Below are 24,596 nucleotides of genomic sequence, written 5' to 3'. Positions count from 1 at the left end.
GGTCCCAACCCAACAACGGGCTCATAGGACAGAAGATTGAATATTTATTCATTCAGTCGTATTTATTGAGCGCTTACTGTGTGCAGAGCGCTGTGCTGAGCACTCGGCCTCAGTTCCCTCAGCTGGAAAATGGAACCTCCCCAGCACTTACAATAGTGCTTTGCACACAGTAGTGATGATAATGGCTTTTATTAAGCGCTTACTCTGTGCGAAGCACTGTTCTAAGCGCTGGGGGGATTACAAGGTGACCAGGCAGTCCCACGGGGGGCTCCCAGTCTTCATCCCCATTTTCCAGATGAGATCACTGAGGCCCAGAGGAGCAAAGTGACTTGCCTAAAGTCACCCAGCTGCCAAGTGGTGGAGCCGGGATTTGAACCCAGGACCTCTGACTCCAAAGTACCCTCATTATTATTACTACTTTTATTAATCAGAGGTCACGGGTTCAAATCCCACTCTGCCACTTGTCAGCCGTGGGACTCTGGGCAAGTCACTTCACTTCTCCGGGCCTCAGTTCCCTCATCTGGAAAATGGGAAGTCCCAAGTTGGCCCCATCTCGAGCCGGTCCCTCCCCAGCAGCGGGCTCACAGGACAGAAGATGGAAGATTTATTCATTCAGTCGTATTTGTTGAGCGCTTACTGTGTGCAGAGCGCTGTGCTGAGCGCTCGGCCTCAGTTCCCTCAGCTGGAAAATGGAACCTCCCCAGCACTTACAATAGTGCTTTGCACACAGTAGTGATGATAATGGCTTTTATTAAGCGCTTACTCTGTGCGAAGCACTGTTCTAAGCGCTGGGGGGATTACAAGGTGACCAGGCGGTCCCACGGGGGGCTCCCAGTCTTCATCCCCATTTTCCAGATGAGGTCACTGAGGCCCGGAGGAGCAAAGTGACTTGCCTAAAGTCACCCAGCTGCCAAGTGGTGGAGCCGGGATTTGAACCCAGGACCTCTGACTCCAAAGTACCCTCATTATTATTACTACTTTTATTAATCAGAGGTCACGGGTTCAAATCCCACTCTGCCACTTGTCAGCCGTGGGACTCTGGGCAAGTCACTTCACTTCTCCGGGCCTCAGTTCCCTCATCTGGAAAATGGGAAGTCCCAAGTTGGCCCCATCTCGAGCCGGTCCCTACCCAGCAGCGGGCTCACAGGACAGAAGATGGAAGATTTATTCACTCAGTCATATTTTTTGAGCGCTTACTGTGTGCAGAGCGCTGGGCTGAGCGCTCGGCCTCAGTTCCCTCAGCCGGAAAATGGAACCTCCCCAACTATTAGAATAGTGTTTTGCACACAGTAATGATGATAATGGCATTTATTAAGCGCTTACTCTGTGCAAAGCACTGTTCTAAGCGCTGGGGAGGTTACAAGGTGATCAGGTTGGCCCACGGGGGACTCACAGTCTTAATCCCCATTTTATAGTTGAGGTCACTGAGGCCCAGAGAAGGTAAGTGACTTGCCCAAAGTCACCCAGCTGACAAGTGGTGGAGCCGGGGTTTGAACCCATGACCTCTGACTCCAAAGTACCACTATTATTATTATTATTATTATTATTATTATTAATCGGAGGTCACGGGTTCAAATCCCACTCTGCCACTTGTCAGCCGTGGGACTCTGGGCAAGTCACTTCACTTCTCTGGGCCTCAGTTCCCTCATCTGGAAAATGGAAAATGGGAAGTCCCAAGTTGGCCCCATCTAGAGCTGGTCCCTACTCAACAACGGGCTTGCAGGCCAGAAGATTGAATATTTATTCATTCAGTGGTATTTGTTGAGCACTTACTCTGTGCAGAGCACTGTGCTAAGCGCTTGGCCTCAGTTCCCTCAGCTGGAAAATGGGAAGCCCAAGTTGGCCCCATCTAGAGCCAGTCCCTACCCAGCAGCAGGCTCACAGGACAGAAGATGGAAGATTTATTCATTCAGTCGTATTTATTGAGCGCTTACTGTGTGCACAGCGCTGTGCTAAGCGCTCGGCCTCAGTTCCCTCAGCTGGAAAATGGAACCTCCCCAGCACTTACAATAGTGCTTTGCACGCAGTAAGCGCTTAATGCCATCATTATTATTGTTAATATTATTAATTGGAGGTCGCGGGTTCAAATCCCACCCTGCCGCTTGTCAGCCGTGGGACTCTGGGCAAGTCACTTCACTTCTCCGGGCCTCAGTTCCTTCATCTGGAACATGGGAAGTCCCAAGTTGGCCCCATCTCAAGCCAGTCCCTACCCAGCAGCGGGCTCACAGGACAGAAGATGGAAGATTTATTCATTCAGTCGTATTTATTGAGCGCTTACTGTGTGCACAGCGCTGTGCTAAGCGCTCGGCCTCAGTTCCCTCAGCTGGAAAATGGAACCTCCCCAGCACTTACAATAGTGCTTTGCACGCAGTAAGCGCTTAATGCCATCATTATTATTGTTAATATTATTAATCGGAGGTCGCGGGTTCAAATCCCACCCTGCCGCTTGTCAGCCGTGGGACTCTGGGCAAGTCACTTCACTTCTCCGGGCCTCAGTTCCTTCATCTGGAAAATGGGAAGTCCCAAGTTGGCCCCATCTCAAGCCAGTCCCTACCCAGCAGCGGGCTCACAGGACAGAAGATGGAAGATTTATTCATTCAGTCGTATTGATTGAGCGCTTACTGTGTGCAGAGCGCTGGGCTGAGCGCTCGGCCTCAGTTCCCTCAGCTGCAAAATGGAACCTCCCCAGCGCTTACAATACTGCTTTGCGCACAGTAAGCGCTTAATACCATCATTATTATTGTTAGTATTATTAATCAGAGGTCGCGGGTTCAAATTTCACCCTGCCACTTGTCAGCCACGTGACGACTTCGGGCAAAAGTCACTTTACTTCTCCGGGCCTCAGTTCCCTCATCTGGAAAATGGGAAGTCCCAAGTTGGCCCCATCTCGAGCCAGTCCCTCCCCAGCAGCAGGCTCACAGGACAGAAGATGGAATATTTATTCATTCAGTCGTATTTATTGAGCGCTTACTGTGTGCAGAGCGCTGTGCCGAGCGCTCGGCCTCAGTTCCCTCAGCCGGAAAATGGAACCTCCCCAGCACTTAGAATACTGCTTTGCACACAGTAATGATGATAATGGCATTTATTAAGCGCTTACTCTGTGCGAAGCACTGTTCTAAGCGCTGGGGGGATTACAAGGTGATCAGGCGGTCCCACGGGGGGCTCACAGTCTTCATCCCCATTTTCCAGATGAGGTCACTGAGGCCCGGAGAAGGTAAATGACTTGCCCAAAGTCACCCAGCTGACAAGTGGTGGAGCCGGGGTTTGAACCCGTGACCTCTGACTCCAAAGTACCATCATTACCATTATTACTATTATTAATCGGAGGTCGCAGGTTCAAATCCCACTCTGCCACTTGTCAGCCGTGGGACTCTGGGCAAGTCACTTCACTTCTCCGGGCCTCAGTTCCCTCATCTGGAAAATGGAAAATGGGAAGTCCCAAGTTGGCCCCATCTCGAGCCAGTCCCTACCCAGCAGCGGGCTCACAGGACAGAAGATGGAAGATTTATTCATTCAGTCATATTTATTGAGCGCTTACTGTGTGCAGAATGCTGTGGTAAGCGCTTGTCCTCAGCTCCCTCATATGGAAAATGGAACCTCCCCAGCGCTTAGAATAGTGCTTTGCACACAGTAAGCGCTTAATACCATCATTATTATTATTATTATTATTAATCAGAGGTCACGGGTTCAAATCCCACTCTGCCACTCGTCAGCCGTGTGACTTTGGGCAAGTCACTTCACTTCTCTGGGCCTCAGTTCCTTCATCTGGAAAATGGGGATGAAGACTGGGAGCCCCCCGGGGGGCAACCTGATCACTTTGTCACCTCCCCAGCGCTTAGAACAGTGCTTTGCACACAGTAAGTGCTTAATACTGTAATTATTATTATTATTATTATTATTATTAATCAGAGGTCACGGGTTCAAATCCCACTCTGCCACTTGTCAGCCGTGTGACTTTGGGCAAGTCACTTCACTTCTCTGGGCCTCAGTTCCCTCATCTGGAAAATGGGGATGAAGACTGTGAACTGTGAACTTTTAGACTGTGAGCCCACTGTTGGGTAGGGACCGTCTCCATATGTTGCCAATTTGTACTTCCCAAGCGCTTAGTACAGTGCTCTGCACACAGTAAGCGCTCAATAAATACGATTGATGATGATGATGATGATGGACCCCTCATGGGGCAACCTGATCATCTTGTCACCTCCCCGGCGCTTAGAACGGTGCTTTGCACACAGTAAGCGCTTAATAAATGCCATCATTATTATTATTATTATTATTATTAGTTTTATTGTTATTATTAATAACAGCAGCACGGAGACCGGCCTGGCTTGGGGATTTCGGGAGAGGAGTTGGTTTCCGTGAATGGAGACTCTGGGAAAATCAGGATACCAAGATGCAGCCTCAAAAATAGTGCCAGGCTGTAGGTTGTGTAGCCCTCTAGACTGTAAGCTCCTCATGGGCAGGGAACCGTGTCTACTAACTGCTGTACCGGACAACTCTTGAGCCCCACATGGGACAACCTGATTACCTTGTAATAATAGCAATGATGGCGTTTATTAAGCGCTTACTATGTGCAAAGCACTGTTCTAAACCCTTGGGGAGGTAACAAGGGGGCTCACAGTCTTCATCCCCATTTTCCGGATGAGGTAAATGAGGCACAGAGAAGTGAGGTGACTTGCCCAAAGTCACACAGCTGACGAAGCTGGGATTTGAACCCGTGCCCTCTGACTCCAAAGCCCGGGCTCTTTCCACCGAGCCACGCCGCTGCTTCCCTTGTAGCCACCCCAGGGTTTTAAGTAGTGCTTAACAGGCACCATAATTATTATTATTACTGTTCATTCACTCGTATTTGTTGAGCGCTTACTGGAGCACTGTACTAAGCGCTTGGGAGGGTACAATACAACAATAATAATAATAATGATGGCATTTGTTAAGCGCTTACTCTGTGCACTGTTCTAAGCACTGGGGAATACGAGGTGATCAGGCTGTCCCACGTGGGGCTCACAGTCTTTATCCCCATTTTACAGATGAGGGAACTGAGGCTCAGAGAAGTGAAGTGAGTTGCCCAAGGTTACACAGCAGACATCGTCAGTGGTATTTATTGAGCGCTTACTGTGTGCAGAGCACTGTACTGTACTGTAGCAGACGTGTGGCGGAGCCGGGATTCGAACCCACGGCCTCCGGCTCCCAAGCCCGGGCCCTCGCCACTGAGCCACGCTGCTTCTGGTGAGAAGCAGCGTGGCTCAGTGGCGAGAGCCCGGGGCTTTGGAGTTAGAGGTCGTGGGTTCGAATCCCGGCTCCCCCAATTGTCAGCTGGGTGACTTTGGGCAAGTCACTTCACTTCTCTGGGCCTCAGTTCCTCATCTGTAAAATGGGGATGAAGACTGGGAGCCCCCTGTGGGACAACTTTATCACCTTGTAACCTCCCCAGCGCTTAGAACAGTGCTTTGCACATAGCAAGCGCTTAATAAATACCGTTATTATTATTATTATTATTATTCTGCAGACACATTCCCGGCACACAACGGGCCGATGGTCTCAAGGATTTGTAGACTGTGAGCCCACTGTTGGGTAGGGACTGTCTCCGTGTGTTGCCAACTTGGACTTCCCAAGCGCTTAGTACAGTGCCCTGCACACCGTAAGCTCGGTAAATACGACTGACTGACTGACTGGCAGAGCTCTTGGGGGGAAATTTGGGATCTTTTTACATCTAAATTTAGAAATTTTAGATCTAAATCTTTTAGACTGTGAGCCCACTGTTGGGTAGGGACCATCTATGTTGCCAACTTGTACTTCCCAAGCGCTTAGTACAGTGCTCGGCACACAGTAAGCACTCAATAAATACGATTGATGACGATGACAGAAGCGCTCAATAAATCCGATCGAATGAACGAATAATAATAATGATGGCATTTGTTAAGCGCTTACTACGTGCAGAGCACTGTTCTAAGCGCTGGGGGGGATACAAGGTGATCGAGTTGTCCCACGTGGGGCTCACAGTCTTAATCCCCATTTTACAGATGAGGGAACTGAGGCCCAGAGAAGTTAAGTGACTTGCCCAAGGTCACACAGCAGACATGTGGCGGAGCCGGGATTCGAATAATGGTGAGGTGACCGAGACCCAGGCCGGATTAGGGGGCGGAATTAGAACCCACGCCCTCCGACCCTTGGGGGGGCGGGACCTGAGTGCGAGCCGGGCGGTTGAATGATTGAGCCGTCTTGCAGCGAGGGGCTCGTGACCCTGAAGAGGAACACCACCGGCGAAGGGGAGAGCCCCTGCTTCCTGTACCTGCGGTGCGAGCCTCGCGGTTGTGAAGAGATGGTTTCGCTCGGGATCGTGAGCGAAGCGAGGAACATGGAAGTGTACGCTGGCGAGGAGTACCGCGCCACCGGGCGCGGGGAACGCCTTTGCACCCTCCCGGGTGACAGGTGGGTGGCTTTCGGCCGAGTTGAGTTTTTATTTAGACTCATAAATACGACTGTATAGATTTGTAGTTATAAATAAAATGTTTTTATACGAGCCTGGCGAGTGGTAGGGTGACCATTTGGGCAACTCTCACTTTCATTACGTTGCCAACCTGTACTTCCCGAGCGCTTAGTCCGGTGCTCTGCACACAGTAAGCGCCCGATAAATACGATCGATTGATTCACCTCTCCGTGCCTCAGCTTTTTTCAGCCGCAGATTGGGATTTCTTCCCCCTCATCCCCCTCTCCATCCCCCCCGCCTTACCTCCTTCCTTTCCCCGCAGCACCTGTATATATGTATATATGTTTGGACATATTTTTTACTCTATTTTATTTGTACGTATCTATTCTATTTATTTTATTTTGTTAGTATGTTTGGTTTTGTTCTCCGTCTCCCCCTTTTAGACTGTGAGCCCACTGGTGGGTAGGGACCGTCTCCATATGTTGCCAATTCGTACTTCCCAAGCGCTTAGTACAGTGCTGTGCACATAGTAAGCGCTCAGTAAATACGATTGATGATGATGATGATTTCAGTGCCTGTTCTCCCTCCTCGGAGCCCCGTGCGGGACAAGGGATTCCGTCCACCCTGATTAATTTGCTCTAAACCGGACCGGCGCTTGGCACATAGTAAGCGCTTAGCAAATGCCACCCTAAAGGGCCAGGAAACAAAACCAGAATTGTTCACCACGTTCCCTGCCCACAAGGCGTTTACAGTTTAGGAAACGAAACCAGAATTGTTCGAATGTCCCCTGCCCGCGAGGAGTTTCCAGTCCGGGCGTTTAATCGGAGAAGGCCTGCTGCGAGCCAGGAGAGTGGTCACCTCTCATGGCGAGAGAGGTTCTCCCCCCAACAGATGGTATTTGTTGAGCATTTACTCTGTGCCAGCCACTGTACTAAGCACCGGGGTAATAATAATAATAATAATGATGGCATTTATTAAGCGCTTACTATGTGCAAAGCACTCTTCGAAGCGCTGGGGAGGTTACAGGGTGATTAGGTTGTCCCGCACGGGGCTCACAGTCTTCATCCCCGTTTTCCAGATGAGGTAACGGAGGCCCAGAGAAGGGAAGCCATCTGCCCAAGGTCACCCGATGGCAGAGCCAGGATTAGAACCCAGGACCCGACTCCCAAGCCCCTGGTCCCTCCACTAGTCCGTGCTGCTTTTCCAGGCCCGGAGGAGGATGCGGGCGGGGGGTCTGCAGCGGGATAGACGAGATCGGAGCAAACTGGCGCTAGGAGAGAGAGGTGTGTGGGCTGAGATGTAGGAGATCAGTGCTGCCTTTCTACATTAATAATAATAATAATAATAATAATAATAGCATTTATTAAGCGCTTACTAATAAAATAATAATAACGATGGCATTTGTTAAGCGCTTACTATGTGCAAAGCCCTGCTCTAAGTGCTGGGGGATACAAAGTGATCAGGTTGTCCCACGTGGGCCTCACAGTCTTAATCCCCATTTTAGAGACGAGGGAACTGAGGCTCAGAGAAGTGAAGTGACTTGCCCAAGGTCCCACAGCAGACATGTGGCGGAGCTGGGATTTGAACCCGTGACCTCTGACTCCAAAGCCCGGGCTCTTCCCACTGAGCCGCGCCGCTTCCCTGCTTCCTTACTATGTGCGAAGCACTCTTCGAAGCGCTGGGGAGGTTACAGGGTGATCAGGTTGTCCCACGTGGGGGTCACAGTCTTCACCCCCATTTTCCAGATGAGGTAACTGAGGCACAGAGAAGTGAAGTGGCTTGCCCAAAGTCACACAGCTAAGTGGCGGAGCCGGGATTTGAACCCATCACCTCTGACTCCAAAGCCCGGGCTCTTTCCACTGAGCCATGAAGACAAGTCACCTTACCTCCCTAGATATTCATTCGGTCGTATTTATTGAGCGCTTACTGAGTGCAGAGCAGTGTACTAAGTGCTTGGGAAGTACAAGTAGACATTCATTCATTCAAACGTATTTATTGAGCGCTTACTGTGTGCAGAGCACTGTACTAAGCGCTTGGGATGTACAAGTAGATATTCATTCATTCAATCGTATTTATTGAGCACTTACTGTGTGCAGAGCACTGTACTAAGCGCTTGGGAAGTACAAGTAGATATTCATTCAATCGTATTTATTGAGCGCTTACTGTGTGCAGAGCACTGTACTAAGCGCTTGGGATGTACAAGTAGATATTCATTCATTCAATCGTATTTATTGAGAGCTTACTGTGTGCAGAGCACCGTACTAAGCGCTTGGGATGTGCAAGTAGATATTCATTCAGTCGTATTTATTGAGCGCTTACTGAGTGCAGAACACTGTACTAAGCGCTTGGGAAGTACAAGTAGATATTCATTCATTCATTCAATCGTATTTATTGAGCGCTTACTGAGTGCAGAGCACTGTACTAAGTGCTTGGGAAGTACAAGTAGATATTCATTCATTCATTCAATCGTATTTATTGAGCGCTTACTGAGTGCAGAGCACTGTACTAAGCGCTTGGGAAGTACAAGTAGATATTCATTCATTCATTCAATCGTATTTATTGAGCGCTTACTGTGTGCAGAACACTGTACTAAGTGCTTGGGAAGTACAAGTAGATATTCATTCATTCATTCAATCGTATTGAGCGCTTACTGTGTGCAGAACACTGTACTAAGCGCTTGGGAAGTACAAGTAGATATTCATTTATTCATTCAATCGTATTTATTGAGCGCTTACTGAGTGCAGAGCACTGTACTAAGCGCTTGGGAAGTACAAGTAGATATTCATTCATTCATTCAATCGTATTTATTGAGCGCTTACTGTGTGCAGAACACTGTACTAGGCGCTTGGGAAGTACCAGTAGATATTCATTCATTCATTCAATCGTATTTATTGAGCGCTTACTGAGTGCAGAGCACTGTACTAAGCGCTTGGGAAGTACAAGTAGATATTCATTCATTCATTCAATCGTATTTATTGAGCGCTTACTGAGTGCAGAGCATTGTACTAAGTGCTTGGGAAGTACAAGTAGACATTCATTCATTCAAACGTATTTATTGAGCGCTTACTGAGTGCAGAGCACTGTACTAAGCGCTTGGGAAGTACAAGTAGATATTCATTCATTCATTCAATTGTATTTATTGAGCGCTTACTGTGTGCAGAACACTGTACTAAGCGCTTGGGAAGTACAAGTAGATATTCATTCATTCATTCAATCGTATTGAGCGCTTACTGAGTGCAGAGCACTGTACTAAGCGCTTGGGAAGTACAAGTAGATATTCATTCATTCATTCAATCGTATTTATTGAGCGCTTACTGAGTGCAGAGCACTGTACTAAGTGCTTGGGAAGTACAAGTAGACATTCATTCATTCAAACGTATTTATTGAGCGCTTACTGTGTGCAGAGCACTGTACTAAGCGCTTGGGAAGTACCAGTAGATATTCATTCATTCATTCAATTGTATTTATTGAGCGCTTACTGTGTGCAGAACACTGTACTAAGCGCTTGGGAAGTACAAGTAGATATTCATTCATTCATTCAATCGTATTTATTGAGCGCTTACTGAGTGCAGAGCACTGTACTAAGCGCTTGGGAAGTACAAGTAGATATTCATTCATTCATTCAATCGTATTTATTGAGCGCTTACTGAGTGCAGAGCACTGTACTAAGCGCTTGGGAAGTACAAGTAGACATTCATTCATTCAAACGTATTTATTGAGCGCTTACTGTGTGCAGAGCACTGTACTAAGCGCTTGGGAAGTACAAGTAGATATTCATTCATTCAATCGTATTTATTGAGCGCTTACTGAGTGCAGAGCACTGTACTAAGCGCTTGGGAAGTACAAGTAGATATTCATTCATTCAATCGTATTTATTGAGTGCTTACTGTGTGCAGAACACTGTACTAAGCGCTTGGGAAGTACCAGTAGATATTCATTCATTCATTCAATCATATTTATTGAGCGCTTACTGAGTGCAGAGCACTGTACTAAGCGCTTGGGAAGTACAAGTAGATATTCATTCATTCATTCAATCGTATTTATTGAGCGCTTACTGAGTGCAGAGCACTGTACGAAGCGCTTGGGAAGTACAAGTAGATATTCATTCATTCATTCAATTGTATTTATTGAGCGCTTACTGAGTGCAGAGCACTGTACTAAGCGCTTGGGAAGTACAAGTAGATATTCATTCATTCATTCAATCGTATTTATTGAGCGCTTACTGAGTGCAGAGCACTGTACTAAGTGCTTGGGAAGTACAAGTAGACAGTCATTCATTCAAACGTATTTATTGAGCGCTTACTGTGTGCAGAGCACTGTACTAAGCGCTTGGGAAGTACAAGTAGACATTCATTCGTTCAATCGTATTTATTGAGTGCTTACTGAGTGCAGAGCACTGTACTAAGCGCTTGGGATGTTCAAGTAGATATTCATTCATTCGTTCAATCGTATTTATTGAGCGCTTACTGAGTGCAGAGCGCTGGACTAAGCGCTTGGGAAGTACAAGTAGATATTCATTCATTCATTCAATCGTATTTATTGAGCGCTTACTGTGTGCAGAGCACTGTACTGTGTGCCCGCACAGTCCGCGTTCTTCATTCTTCCGTTCATCTCTGAGAAACGTGCGAATGTTCGGGGAGTGAATTAATTATTGATGAAGAATTTCGTCTCTCAAATGACCCACTGGTTGCCCTTGCTTTGTAGTGGGAAAGACACGATCACTCTGTATAAGAAATATCTAAAATTGGAGGACCCCACAGACTTTTGTAAAATTAAGGTAAGAAACTGATTGAAATTCCTTTGTAGAATTAATTTTGATCTCTGCAAAATATCGCATCGGCCCGATATGGATACTGACCATCGTCGGCTAGCCATCGTAGTTATGGTACTTAATAATAATAATAATAATAATGATGGCATTTATTAAGCGCTTACTATGTGCAAAGCACCTTTCTAAGCGTTGGGGGGGTTACAAGGCGATCAGGTTGTCCGCGGGGGGCTCACAGTCAATCCCCATTTTCCAGATGAGGGAACTGAGGCCCAGAGAATAATAATAATAATGATAATAATAATAATAATAATAATAATAATAATGGTATTAGTTAAGCGCTTACTCTGTGCAAAGCACTGTTCTAAGCGCTGGGGGGATACAAAGTGATCAGGTTGTCCCATGTGGGGCTCACAATCTTCATCCCCATTTTGCAGATGAGGGAACTGAGGCCCAGAGAAGTGAAGCGACTTGCCCGTGGCGGAGCCGGGATTTGAACCCACGACCATTCATTCATTCAGTCATATTCATTGAGCGCTTACTGGGTGCAGGGCACTGTACTGAGCGCTTGGGAAGTCCAAGTTGGCAACGTATAGAGACGGTCCCTACCCAGCAGCGGGCTCACAGTCTAGAAGGGGGAGACGGACAACAAAACAAGACATGTTAACGAAATAAAATAATTAGAATAAATATGTATGAGGAAAATAGAGTAATAAATATGTACAAACATATATACAGGTGCGACTCCAAAGCCCGTGCTCTTTCCACCGAGCCACGCTGCTTCTCGTTATCGGTCACCGGCCGAGTGCAGAGCTCTGCGTTATTATATTTCTTGTACTTCCCAAGCGCTTAGTCCAGTGCTCTGCACATGGTAAGCGCTCAGTAAATACGATTGATGATGATCAATCAATCAATCGTATTTATTGAGCGCTTACTATGTGCAGAGCACTGGACTAAGCGCTTGGGAAGTACAAATTGGCAACACATAGAGACGGTCCCTACCCAACAGTGGGCTCACAGTCTAAAAGGGGGAGACAGAGAACAGAACCAAACATACCAACAAAATAAAATAAATAGGATAGAAATGTACAAGTAAAATAAATAAATAAATAAATAGAGTAATAATAAATAGAGTAATAAAGGTGATGATGATGATTTCTGGGAAAATTCAGCAGAAACAGGGCGGATGTCCTCGACCCACAAGGTGTTCTTCCAGTTTCGTGAAGGAACCGTCAGTGGTTAGGACGCCTCTTTTAGAGCGAAGACTCCCGAGAGGAACAGGCAGCCCCGGCCGAGTCCCGGGGAAGCGGACCATCGGAAAACCTGCGCGCGTTCTTTGTTCTTTCTTAAACCCGTAACGACTGGGTTCATCAATCAATCAATCAGTCGGATTTATTGAGCGCTTACTGCGTGCAGAGCGCTGTACTAAGCGCTCATCACCGGGGAAAATATTCGTGACCCAATGCCGCCCGCCCACCCGTCAGTCAGGCCCTGATAGTTGAGTGCTTACTATGTGCAGAGCACCGGACAGCAGAGATTGGCAGCCAGACGGGTATAATGACAGGATTTGTTAAGCACTTATTACGTGCCGGGCACTGTACTAAGCGCTGGGGTGGGTAGGAGAAGCAGCGTGGCTCGGTGGAAAGAGCCCGGGCTTTGGAGTCAGAGGTCCCGGGTTCCAATCCCGGCTCCGCCACTTATCAGCTGGGTGACTTGGGGCAAGTCACTTCATCATCATCATCATCAATCGTATTTATTGAGCGCTTACTATGTGCAGAGCACTGTACTAAGCGCTTGGGAAGTACAAATTGGCAACATATAGAGACAGTCCCTACCCAACAGTGGGCTCACTTCTCTGGGCCTCAGTTCCCTCGTCTGGAAAATGGGGATGGAGACTGTGAGCCCCCCCGTGGGACAACCTGATCACCTTGTATTCTCCCCAGCGCTTAGAACAGTGCTTGGCACATAGTAAGCGCTTAATAAATGCCATCATCATTATTATTATTATTATTACAAGCAACTTGGGTTAGGACACATCCCTGTCCCACGTGGGGCTCACGGTCTCAATCCCCATTTTACAGATGAGATAACTGAGGCACCGAGAAGCAAAGCGGCTGGCCCAAGGTCACACAGCAGGCAGCTGATGGAGCCGGGATTCGAACCTGTGACCTTCGGACTCCCAGGCCTGGGCTCTATAATAAGAATAATAATGATAATAATGGCATTTATTAAGGGATTACTATATGCAAAGCACTGTTTTACAACAACAATAATAATAATAATAGCATTTATTAAGAGCTTACTATGTGCAAAGCACTGTTCTAAGCGCTGGGGAGGTGACAGGGTGATCAGGTCGTCCCACGGGGGGCTCCCAGTCTTCCTCCCCATTTTCCAGAGGAGGGAACTGAGGCCCAGAGAAGTGAAGTGACTGGCCCAAAGTCACCCAGCTGACAGTTGGCGGAGCCGGGATTTGAACCCACGACCTCGGACTCCAAAGCCCGGGCTCTTTCCACCGAGCCACGCTGCCTCTCTAACCGCTGGACCGTCCGTCGTCAGGACGGGTTGGGCCCGGGGGGCCCGGCGTTTACCGGCCCGGTTTTGGGGGCGTCTAGGAAATCTCGAAGAGGTTACCTTTATTTGAAGCGTCCTTGCGGTTTCCACGTCAGGGTGATCCCGTAGAATAGCAAAAAAAAAAAAAAAGACCGTAAGCTCCGTGTGGGCAGGGAATGGATCTGCTAACTCTGTTGCATTGTAGTCTGCATTTTTAGACCGTGAGCCCACTGTTGGGTAGGGACTGTTGCCAATTTGTACTTCCCAAGCGCTTAGTCCAGTGCCCTGCACATAGTAAGCGCTCAATAAATACGATTGATGATGATGATGATTGTAGCCCGGCCCCTAGAACGGGCAGCTTTCCACGCAGCACTCGATCGAAACGCTTCGTTCATTCGGTCGTATTTCTTGGGCTTGGGCTTAGTACGGTGCTGTGCACATAGTAAGCGCTCAATAAATACGATCGATTGATTGGGCGCTTGCGGAGCACGGTACGAAGCGATTGCCGGCGAACCGAACTTTTTGGCTTCTCTTTTGGCAACAGCTGCTGTCCTTCGGGGGCAAGCAAAGCCTAGCCATCGGGAAAATTCAGGTGCGGCTGAGGAGGGTCTCCGCCAACCCCCCAGCAAGCCCGCCGACCCTCGGATGGAGAATCGATCTCGACCGAGTTCAAGCCATGATGGAATCCATGGGAACCAAGTTGTCTCCGGGGGCCCAGCAGTTGATGAACATGATTCGGTTTCAGCAGCGGGTAAGTCGGAGTGCTTCGCACATAGTAGGCGCTTGAGAAATGCCATCAGGTGTTCTCCGGGGAACGGAAAGATACAGAAAGATCTCCCCCTCGTCCCCCTCTCCATCCCCCGTCTTACCTCCTTCCCGTCCCCACAGCACCTATATATATGTATATATGTCTCTATTTATTTATTTTACTTGTACATATCTATTCTATTTATTTTATTTTGTTAATATGTTTGGTTTCGTTCTCTGTCTCCCCCTTCTAGACTGCGAGCCCACTGTAGGGTAGGGACTGTCTCTATACGTTGCCAACGTGCACTTCCCAAGCGCTCCGCACCCAATAAGCGCTCCATAAATCCAGTTAAATGAATGAATGAATATGTTTGTACATATTTATTACTCTATTTTACTTGTACTTATTTATTCTATTTATTTTATTTTGTTAATATGTTTTGTTGTCTGTCTCCCCCTTCTAGCCTGTGAGCCCGCTGTAGGGTAGGGACCGTCTCTATACGTTGCCAGCTTGTATTTCCCAAGCGCTTAGTCCAGTGCTCTGCACGCAGTAAGCGCTCAATAAATGCGATTGATTGATTGATCATCATTATTATTATTCTTAATTAGGCGATGGTAATCTGATGTTCCCTCCCCGTCGATTGTCTTTGTTGGCTCTCCCCATTGGAAGGGAGGTAAATGCCCCGTACGAACCTCTGTAAAAGCCGGAGGAGGGGATGGGGCGAGAGGGAATATTAATAATAATCATAAATTATGCTATTTGCTAAGCGCTTACTAGGTGCCCGGCAATGTACGAAGCGCTGGGGTTGATATAAGCAGATTGGGTTGGACGCAGTTCCCGTCCCTTGTGGGGCTCACGGTCTCGATTCCCATTTTACAGATGAGGTAACTCAGGCTCAGAGAAGTGAAGTGACTTGCCCGAGGTCACACAGCAGGCCCGTGGCAGAACCGGGATTAGAACCCATGACCTTCTGACTCCCCTCGCTGTACGTTGCCAACTTGTAATAATAATAATAACGGTGGTATTTGTTAAGCGCTTACTCTGGGCAAAGCACTGTTCTACTTTGTACTTCCCAAGCGCTTAGTCCAGTGCTCCGCACACTGTAAGCGCTCAATAAATACGATTGAATGAATGAATGCGAAATGGACAAATTCTAGGGACATATTCATCTGTAAATTTTCCTTTTCGCTGTTGGGTCTGCAGTTACTGTTGATTTTCCTGAAGTGAAATCTCATTTTTTAATATCTCCAGAATTTTTGTTATCATTCTGTTCTTCGTAATGAATTTTTGTTATCATTCTGTTCTTCGTAATGAATTTTTATCATTCTGTTCTTCGTAACGAAAGAATAGATTATGGAAAGCAGTGTGGCCTATTGGACACAGTATGGGCGTGGAAGTCAAAGGACCCGGGTTCCAATCCTGGCTCTGCCACTTGTCCGCTGATTGATCCTGGGCAAGTCACTTCACTTCTCTGTGCCTCAGTTCCCTCATCTGTAAAATGGGGGTTGAGACTGTGAGCCCCGTGTGGGCTCCGACCTGGTCCCACACGGTTATCGTGTATCTACCCCAGCGCTTCATACAGTCCCTGGCACCTAGTAAGCACTTAACAAATCCTATTTAAAAAGGAAAAAACAAAAAACTGCTTTGGGCCGTAGTTTCGTCGTGTACAAAATGCGGATTCAGTGTCCGTTTGTCTTCTCACTTAGACCGTGGGCCCCAGGCAGACTGGGTATAATCATTTGTATCTACTGAGCGCTTCCTCTGCACAGAGCACTGTACTAAGTACTTAATAATAATAATAATAATGGCATTTATCGAGCGCTTATGATGTGCAAAGCACTGTTCTAAGCTGCTGGGGAGGTTACAAGGTGATCAGTTGTCCCGCGGGGGGCTCACAGTCTTAATCCCCATTTTCCAGACGGGGTAACTGAGGCCCAGAGAAGTGAAGTGACTTGCCCAAAGTCACCCAGCTGACAGTTGCCGGGGCCGGGATTTGACTCCAAAGCCCGGGCTCTTTCCACTTGGGAGAGTACAGTGCAACATAGTCGGTGGACACAATCCCCGCTCCCAGTGGGCGTACAGTTCGGAGGGGGAGACGGATATTAACGTAAATAAATTTCAGATATGTACACCAGCGCTCGGAACAGTGCTTTGCACATAGTAGGCGCTTAACAAATACCATCATCGTCACCGTTGCTGAGGGAGGGGTGACTAAAAGTGTCAGGGCAAAGCAGGAGGGCGTGGGAGAAGAGGAGATGAGGGCTTAGTGGGAGAAGGCCTTTTGGAGGAGATGGCCCTTCAGTAAGGATTTGAAGGTAGTGATCGCCTATGTGGAAAGGGAGGGCCTTCCAGACGGGAAGGATGAGGTTTGGGGGGAAAGATGAGGAGTTCGGTTTGGGATGTGTTAAGTTTAAGGTGCCGGTGGGACGTTCGGTTAAATAAATTCTGAAGGCAGGAGAAGATGTGAGACTGCAGAGCAGGAATACATTTTACTTCCTCCTGCTTAGACTGCAAGCTTCATGTGGGATGGGGACTGTGTCCAGCCTGATTCACTTGTACGTATCTCAGCACTTAGAATTAGTTCTTGGCACATGGTACAAAATGCCATTTTTTTTAAAAAAGGAGAGAAGGCTGGGACCGGGGGAGGTAAATTTTGGAGCCGTCCATGTAGGAACGGTAGTTGAAGCCGTCGGAACAAGTGAGTAGATGAGGAATAGAAGGGGACCCGGAACTGAGCCTTGAGGGGCTCCCGCAGTTAAGGGGAGAGAGCGGAGGAGGAACCCACGGAAGAGACCGAGACTGAGTGGCCGGAGAGATAGCGGAGGGCAGCGTCAGTGAAGCCAAAGTCGGATCGCGTTTCCAGGAGACGGGGACGGTCGGCAGGGCCGCGGGAAGCCGAGAGGTGGAGGATTGGGATGGGGTAGAGGCCGTTGGTGACCTCAGAAAGGGCAGTTTCCGTGGAGCGAATGGGGCAGAAACCAGATTGGAGAGGGTCAAGGAAGTAAGCGGGGGATAGACAACTCGCTCAAGAGGTTTGGAAAGGAATGGTTGGAGGGCAGCGCTTAGAACAGTGCTTTGCACATAGTAAACGCTTAATAAATGCCATTATTATTAGTATTAAAAGTGGAGGGAGCTGTGAGGTGGATCAAGGGAGGGTGTGTTTTGTTGTTGTTTTATTAGGATGGGGAGGTAATGAGCCCGTTTGAAAGCCGTGGAGAAGCAGCCATTAGAAAGTGCACGGTTGAGGAGTGTGGACAAGGGCGGGAAGAAGGGCCAGGTCGAATGTTCATCGCAAGTCTTGCGCCTCCTCATTTATCAATCAATCAATCAATCGTATTTATTGAGCGCTTACTATGTGCAGAGCACTGTACTAAGCGCTTGGGAAGTACAAATTGGCAACACATAGAGACAGTCCCTACCCAGCAGTGGGCTCACAGTCTAAAAGCATAAAGCCGTTTGTTTGCCACCTGAATTTTATCACCCGGCTCCGTCAGCTGTGTGACCCTGGGCAAGTCACTTCTCTGTGCCTCAGTTCCCTCATCTGTAAAATGGGGATGACGGTGGGACCACCTGATCACCTTGTATCCCCCCCAGCACTTAGAACAGTGCTTTGCACATAGTAAGCGCTTAACAAATACCCTCATCGTTATTAGGATCATCATCATCCTTTTAAATCCCAGCGTCCTCAGTCCCCACTTTTGAACTTTAGAAACGTGAAGTAGCTCCCTCGCTTCTTCGTGGGAGCCCGGGCTCTCATTTTTTCCCGAGAACTGCTTTCGCGACAGCAGGACCCGGCGCTACCGTGGCCTCGGTCGCAGACTGAGGTGTCTAAACTACCTCCAGTCCCCCGTTCTTCCCTCCAGGCAGGCTACCTGTGGCGGCAACCAGAAGAAACCAAGCTGTTGCGTGCAAATCGCAATGGAGCGGGGAGGCCTGTCGCAGCCCGGACAGATCCGGGTTGGATGTTTGTCCTCTGATATCACGTCCTTCGCTCCAGTTACAGCCTCAGTTTACATCCCCCAAATCCTCTCCCGGACCTAGAGCGTTTACCTAGTTCATGGGCTACCAGGGGCTTGGGAAAACTCATCAATCAGCTGCCATGTCCCAAAGACTGTACTAAGTGCTTGGGAGCGCAGAATCAGCCGACACATTCCTGCCCATAACGAGCTTACAGTCTAGAGGGGGAGACGGATATGAATAAATAAATAATTTATAATAAATCATTTAAATACGTGTACACGAGCGCCGTGGGGCTGGGGTGGGACTAATATCGAATGTCCGAAGGTCGCCGATGCAAAGGCAACCGAAAGGCTCCTCCCTTCTTGTACTGCCTGCTTGCTACAGAGAAGCAGCGTGGCTCAGTGGAAACGAGCCCGGGCTTCGGAGTCAGAGGTCATGGGTTCAGATCCCGGTTCCGCCAATTGTCAGCTGGGTGACTTTGGGCAAGTCACTTCACTTCCCTGGGCCGCAGTTCCCTCATCTGTAAAATGGGGATGGAGACTGGGAGCCCCCCAAGGGGCAACCTGATCACCTCGTAACCTCCCCAGTGCGTAGAACAGTGCTTTGCGCATAGTAAGCACTTAATAAATGCCATTATTATTATTATTCTCTGCGCCTCATCTGTAAAATGGGGATTAAAGACCGAGCCCACTTGGGACGTGGGCTAGCCCCTACCTGATTATTTCATTTCTACCCTCAGCGCTTAGTAAAATGTTTGGCACATGGTAAGCATTTAAATACAATAAAAAGGAAAACTACATATTTAAATGTTGTTCATTGCTGGTCGTTGGCACATAGTAAGCACTTAACAAATACGATAAAAAGGAAAGCTACATACTTAAATGTCGTTCATTGCTGGTCTTTCTGTGAGCCCCCCGTGGGACAACCCAATCACCTCGTAACCTCCCCAGCGCTTAGGACAGTGCTTTGCACATAGTAAGCGCTTAACAAATACCATCATCATTATTATTATTAGTATGGCGTGCCTAAAGGGAAAGGTCAGAGTGGAAAATGTGCGCATTTTCAGCGGTTTCATTCCTTCCTGAGAAGGGTTATCAGGTTCAGGGACTTCATCGTCATCATCATCAGTATTTATTTGACGCGGGCAGTGTGCAGAGTCCTGAACTGGGTGCCTGCTGTGCTTTGGAGCGTAAAATAAAAATAGAAGACACAGTGTGGTCTTTGCTCTTGAGGGACTTCATCACATGGGCCGATTTCTAAAAGAAGAGCCTCTCTTCCCACTTCTTTGGCATCGGCAGGGCGACCTTCCTCTCTATTTTCCCCTCGATTCCGGCACACACAAAGGAGTTACGAGAGCTCAGGGAACAGAGCCGAAGGAAAATAGTTGCTTCCCAAGAGGAACTGATAGCGGCGGAAGAAGTACCAGCCCTGGCAGGGGAACCGTCAAGCCCGGGGATAATAGTTGGGGTATTTAAGCGCTTACTCTGTGCCCATCTGCGCTTGTGAGGAGTGTTGTTGTGGGAAAGGCAGGTTCCCAGAAGCTTCTCCTACCCAGATTTCCGGAGGCCGGAAGATCTTTGGTCTCGTCGGGCCAGACGCGTGGGCCGCGCACGAGCGTCTGGCCCTGAGGACTTATTACTAGACTTACAAATTCCTGCGGCCCGTGCGGGCATTCATGTTTGCCCAAACCCACCCTGAGTGGTGGGCAGAGTTCGATGGATGGATGATTCATTCAATCATATTTATTGAGCGCTTACTGTGCGTACTAAGCGCTTGGGAAGTCCAAGTTGGCAACATATAGAGACGGTCCCTACCCACAGTCATGAAAGAGTGGGGCGCGGACGCTAGCCTTAACTGTTACTCTGAGGATACCCCAGGATCCAATTTTAACTTCATCTCCCTGGGGAAAAATGGCACAGGCAGAGAGGAAAACGGTCCTAAAATTAAATCTGCAGCACCACACTCTGCATCTTCACACGTTTAGTGTGAAGAGACTGGCGACTAAAACGTTTTACGGTAAGGTAATCGGAGAGGCTACCGTGTGAGTCGGATATTTGTAATATCAAACAGAGCTAAACCGCGTAAGAAGCAGGCCACTCACTGAAAGACTTGTTGGTGTGTCGTGCTTTTGTTTCTGTTAGAATTGTGTTCCTTTGGGAGAGCAACTTCAGTCTGTCCTGGGAAAGAAAGAACCAGATCCCTTTGGAGACACGCAGACGAGAGATGGATTCCAACATCGGTCATCTGTGATGGGAGATTCGGATAAGATATCTGTCAGACACTTTCCTCTTAAATCTACTTTGACAGCTGGAACGGTTCCTGAAGCCTTTCAAACTTACTTTGAAAGGGACTCACAGCAATTTGCCGGCGACTGCGCTGAAAGACGTGAGACTCTACCACCGAACAGTGTTTTCCCCCCAAATGACTTTAAAGTTGTATCTTCTTTGTTGCAAAAGAAGGCAAATGCAAATATTCCCTGCTCTGAGTTACTTCCTTTTTTCCAAAATATATGTAGCCAGGTAAACCATCTCCGGAGAGGAGACCAGACTAAGCCTCAGGAAACTAGTCCCAAGCCCAGCAAAGAAGGCTTTGTAGATGGGGGGTAAGTGTTTTTGTTTTTTTTGTTTTTTCTTTAAAACAAGGACTATAGATTGGGAAAGGGTCCTTCAAGTCTCTGGAAGAGCACTGTAGCAATCAGTGGTATTTATTGAGCGCTTCCCGAACGCAGAGCACGGTACTTTTCACGCGAGAGAGTTTAGTACAGACGGTGGACGTCACCCCGGAACACAACGAGCTGACGATCCAGCGCGATCCGTGTAGGCACAGTCGCAAACGTTAATACCAAAAAGCTTCATTCATTCATTCAGTCCTATTTATTGAGAGCTTACTGTGTGCAGAGCACTGGACTAAGCGCTTGGGAAGTCCAAGTTGGCAACATCTAGAGACGGTCCCTACCCAACAGCGGGCTCACGGTCTAGAAGGGGGAGACAGACAACAGAACAAAACATAGTAACAAAATAAAATAAATAGAATAAATATGTACAAATAAAATCAATCAATAAATAGAGTAATAAATCTGTGCAAACATATATACATATATACAGGTGCTGTGGGGAGGGGAAGGAGGTAATGCCGGGGGGAGGGAGAGGAGGGGATCGATACATACACGTGACCTGCACATAAATACGCGTATGCGTCTAGAGAGGTTGTTGTCTCTCTTGATCCGCATCGATAAGCGAAATGCAGGGCGCCATCGGGAATGCTAGGGATGGTGTAAGGAAGCTCTGCCGACTGTCAGCCGGGTGACTTTGGGCAAGTCGCTTAACTTCTCTGTGCCTCAGTTCCCTCGTCTGTAAAATGGGGATTAAGACTGAGCCCCCCGAAGGACAACCTGATCACCTTGTGACCTCCCCAGCGCTTAGGACAGTGCTTGGCACATAGTAAGCGCTTAATAAATGCCATTTTACAAAAAAAGGGAAGCCAATTTCCGGGCTCTCCGGTCCCCAGCAGTGCAGCCTGGGGAGAGTGACCCCATCATCTTCTAAACTGTGAGCCGACTTCTAGCCTGTGAGCCCGCTGTTGGGTAGGGACCGTCTCTCTATGTTGCCAACTTGGACTTCCCAAGCGCTTAGTACAGTGCTCTGCACACAGTAAGCGCTCAGTAAATACAAGTGAATGAATGAATCCCAGAAGCAGGCCACAGGAGTCCCTTTTGCTGCCAAAGGCAGAGCAAGGTGCTGGAAATTGAAGATGAATTTTCAGTCAGAGGAGCGTGCAGAAATAACAGGATAAAATTATGTGAAATTGCAAGAAGGGAGGGGCCTGAACTGGTTAAATGCTTGAATCTGAATAGGAGCCTTTGAGGGTGATAGGAAAAGGGCTTTAGTTCAGTGATAGGTTGTTCACTCTGAACTGCTTGATAATAATAATAATAATAATAATGATGGCATTTGTTAAGCGCTTACTATGTGCAGAGCACTGTTCTAAGTGCTGGGGGGGGGCTACAAGGTGATCAGGTTGTCCCACGTGGGGCTCACAGTCTTAATCCCCATTTTACAGATGAGGTAACTGGTGCTCAGAGAAGTTAAGTGACTTGCCCAAGGTCACACAGCAGACATGCGGTGGAGCCGGGGTTCGAACCCATGACCTCCGACTCCAAAGCCCGGGCTCTTTCCACTGAGCCGCGCTGCTTCTCTGATAATTACAATTGATAATGAATATGTGTTTCTGTCCTATACAGAGATGAACAGCAGCCCGTTTGCTCCTACTTGGAAAAGATCATTTCTAAAAATATGGAGCTGATGGAGAAGAAATTAATGGACTACATCGATCAGCGTATGTACAGACTTCAGGAACACATAGATGAGAAAGTTATCCTACTAATGGATTTGCTTCGAAATCCTAGCTTCACGTCCACCAGGCTGACGCAAGGAGGTTACGACTCCGGAGAAAGACTCTCAAATGGGGATAGATAACCAGTTGTCGTATCTGATGCCTGATGCATGAAAATCAAAACCCTAAAAAAAACAGCTTTTGGGAGGCAAGTATTTAGTTCCGTGCCTTCGGAGGCATTTCCCGGTTAAACAAACAAAAACCTCAGTGTTCATTATTTTTATTGCACTTGTCCCTGTAATTCTGCCCAGGATTGTACGCTACAGATTAACAAGTACTGTCAGAAGATATTTTTGAAAGCACCGTTTTTCACTCTTATAAAGACTTCATGTGTGTTTCTGCGGCCTAGTGATTTAGGAAAGTATTAAAGCCACTTTTAAGATTCTCATGAAACCAATTTGAACCACTGTACGTGCGCTTTAAAGGGAGCCGTGTCCTTTTTTACTTATGTAAAGATATTAGCAGTTTTGTAGTTTCTAGGTTCGGGAAAACAGTGCTTTAAAAAAGAATGGGAGGTTTTTTGGCCTTTACCAGTTTTTTTTCCCCTAATGGAGAATTGGATAATCCTAAAATTTTGTTTATTTCTAGACCGGGACTTTAAAGTGGTGTGGGTTGACTGGGGCTCCGAATTTGTGAGTAACGTTGTCGGGGCCCTTTGGAAATGAGTTATAGTTGTGTCAACAATGGGCGGTGAAACATCAAAATCTGACCCCGTCCTTGGTGATATTTTGAGAGGTTGACGTGGGCCTCCCAAGGTAGGATCGGTGCCGTCTCCTGATGGGGAACAGATCCCTGGTTTGCCCTTGTTCGGTCCTTGTAAAAGTGATGAAGTCTGAGCCAAGAGAACGACAGGAGGGGACAACTGTCTAAATCGGTCCCGGGGAAGACCGAAGACGGGTCGGTGGAGCTCACAGCCAGTGGGAACGGCTGCCTGGGCCTCCTCCGTAGCCTTCAGCATTTTCAGAAAGAAATGTTATGTGGAGCTTTAAGATATATTTATATATTTGATCCATTCTGGAAACCGTTTTGGGCGACCGGGAATGATCTACCCCCTCCTTAAAATGTCCCTCGTGGTTTAAATAGCGCAGTGGTCGATTCACGGAATGTTTCATTGGGGTTAATTTAAGGGAGGATTTACCTCTCCGACTATTCCTTCTGTCCCGCATGGTGTTAATCTGTGGTAAAAGTAACTTTCCCACCCCCGGTTTTTGTGAATTTGTTTTGTTCTTTGAAATTAGTACATTGAGGATTACGTGGCTGGAGGTGTTTGTTTAAATGGTTGAATTTGTTTCCAGTGTGCTCTGTATTAAAATGGAAATGTTCAGTGCCATTAACTCTGTTTGTTCCCAATTTTTATCTGCTAGGCTATGTTTGAATATATCCGGGCGTTCAGTGTACGCGTTCGCACCCACCGCGCTTGCTGTTTCATTGGGTTTTATAGCCGGTAACAGATGTTGAAGCTTCATTGTTTTAGCGGTTTGTTTGCCGTACTGAGCTGCTTTCAGCCTGCGTTTCACCATTTTTGGCAATGGACAGTTATACAGGACCCACTGTGTGCCGAACAAACCCTGTCTGAAGCATTTGCGAGCGTACGTTAAATTTAGAAATGATCTCCGCCCTCGAGGATTTTATAATCTAGTTGGGAAGACATATACAATGTGACTATAGATAAGAGGAATAAGTGCCTCGATAGCACGGTCAGAAGAGAGCGAGGCAGCTCGACTGAGTTCTGGTCCCGGCTCTGCCTCTGT

The 24,596-nt window shown here is 47.7% G+C and overlaps 1 protein-coding gene across 1 annotated transcript in view; it reads left to right on the top strand.

Annotated features, from left to right (window-relative positions):
- The window catches only part of C16H10orf88 (chromosome 16 C10orf88 homolog), a 34,321-nt gene extending 10,146 nt beyond the window's left edge, over positions 1-24,175 (top strand). Inside the window, exons 3-7 of the mRNA XM_038758606.1 lie at positions 6,226-6,429; positions 11,132-11,204; positions 14,290-14,496; positions 20,595-21,055; positions 22,694-24,175. Of these exons, the coding sequence (XP_038614534.1) occupies positions 6,226-6,429; positions 11,132-11,204; positions 14,290-14,496; positions 20,595-21,055; positions 22,694-22,928 (1,180 nt within the window). The 3' untranslated portion in view covers positions 22,929-24,175. The remainder of the gene's footprint in view (positions 1-6,225; positions 6,430-11,131; positions 11,205-14,289; positions 14,497-20,594; positions 21,056-22,693) is intronic.
- Positions 24,176-24,596: the final 421 nt, after the last annotated feature.

This window comes from Tachyglossus aculeatus, chromosome 16 (assembly GCF_015852505.1).
Source record: "Tachyglossus aculeatus isolate mTacAcu1 chromosome 16, mTacAcu1.pri, whole genome shotgun sequence".
NCBI classification, from domain to species: domain Eukaryota; kingdom Metazoa; phylum Chordata; class Mammalia; order Monotremata; family Tachyglossidae; genus Tachyglossus; species Tachyglossus aculeatus.
Note: the sequence above shows the minus strand (reverse complement) of the source record. Positions and strands in the feature narration are given on the sequence as shown.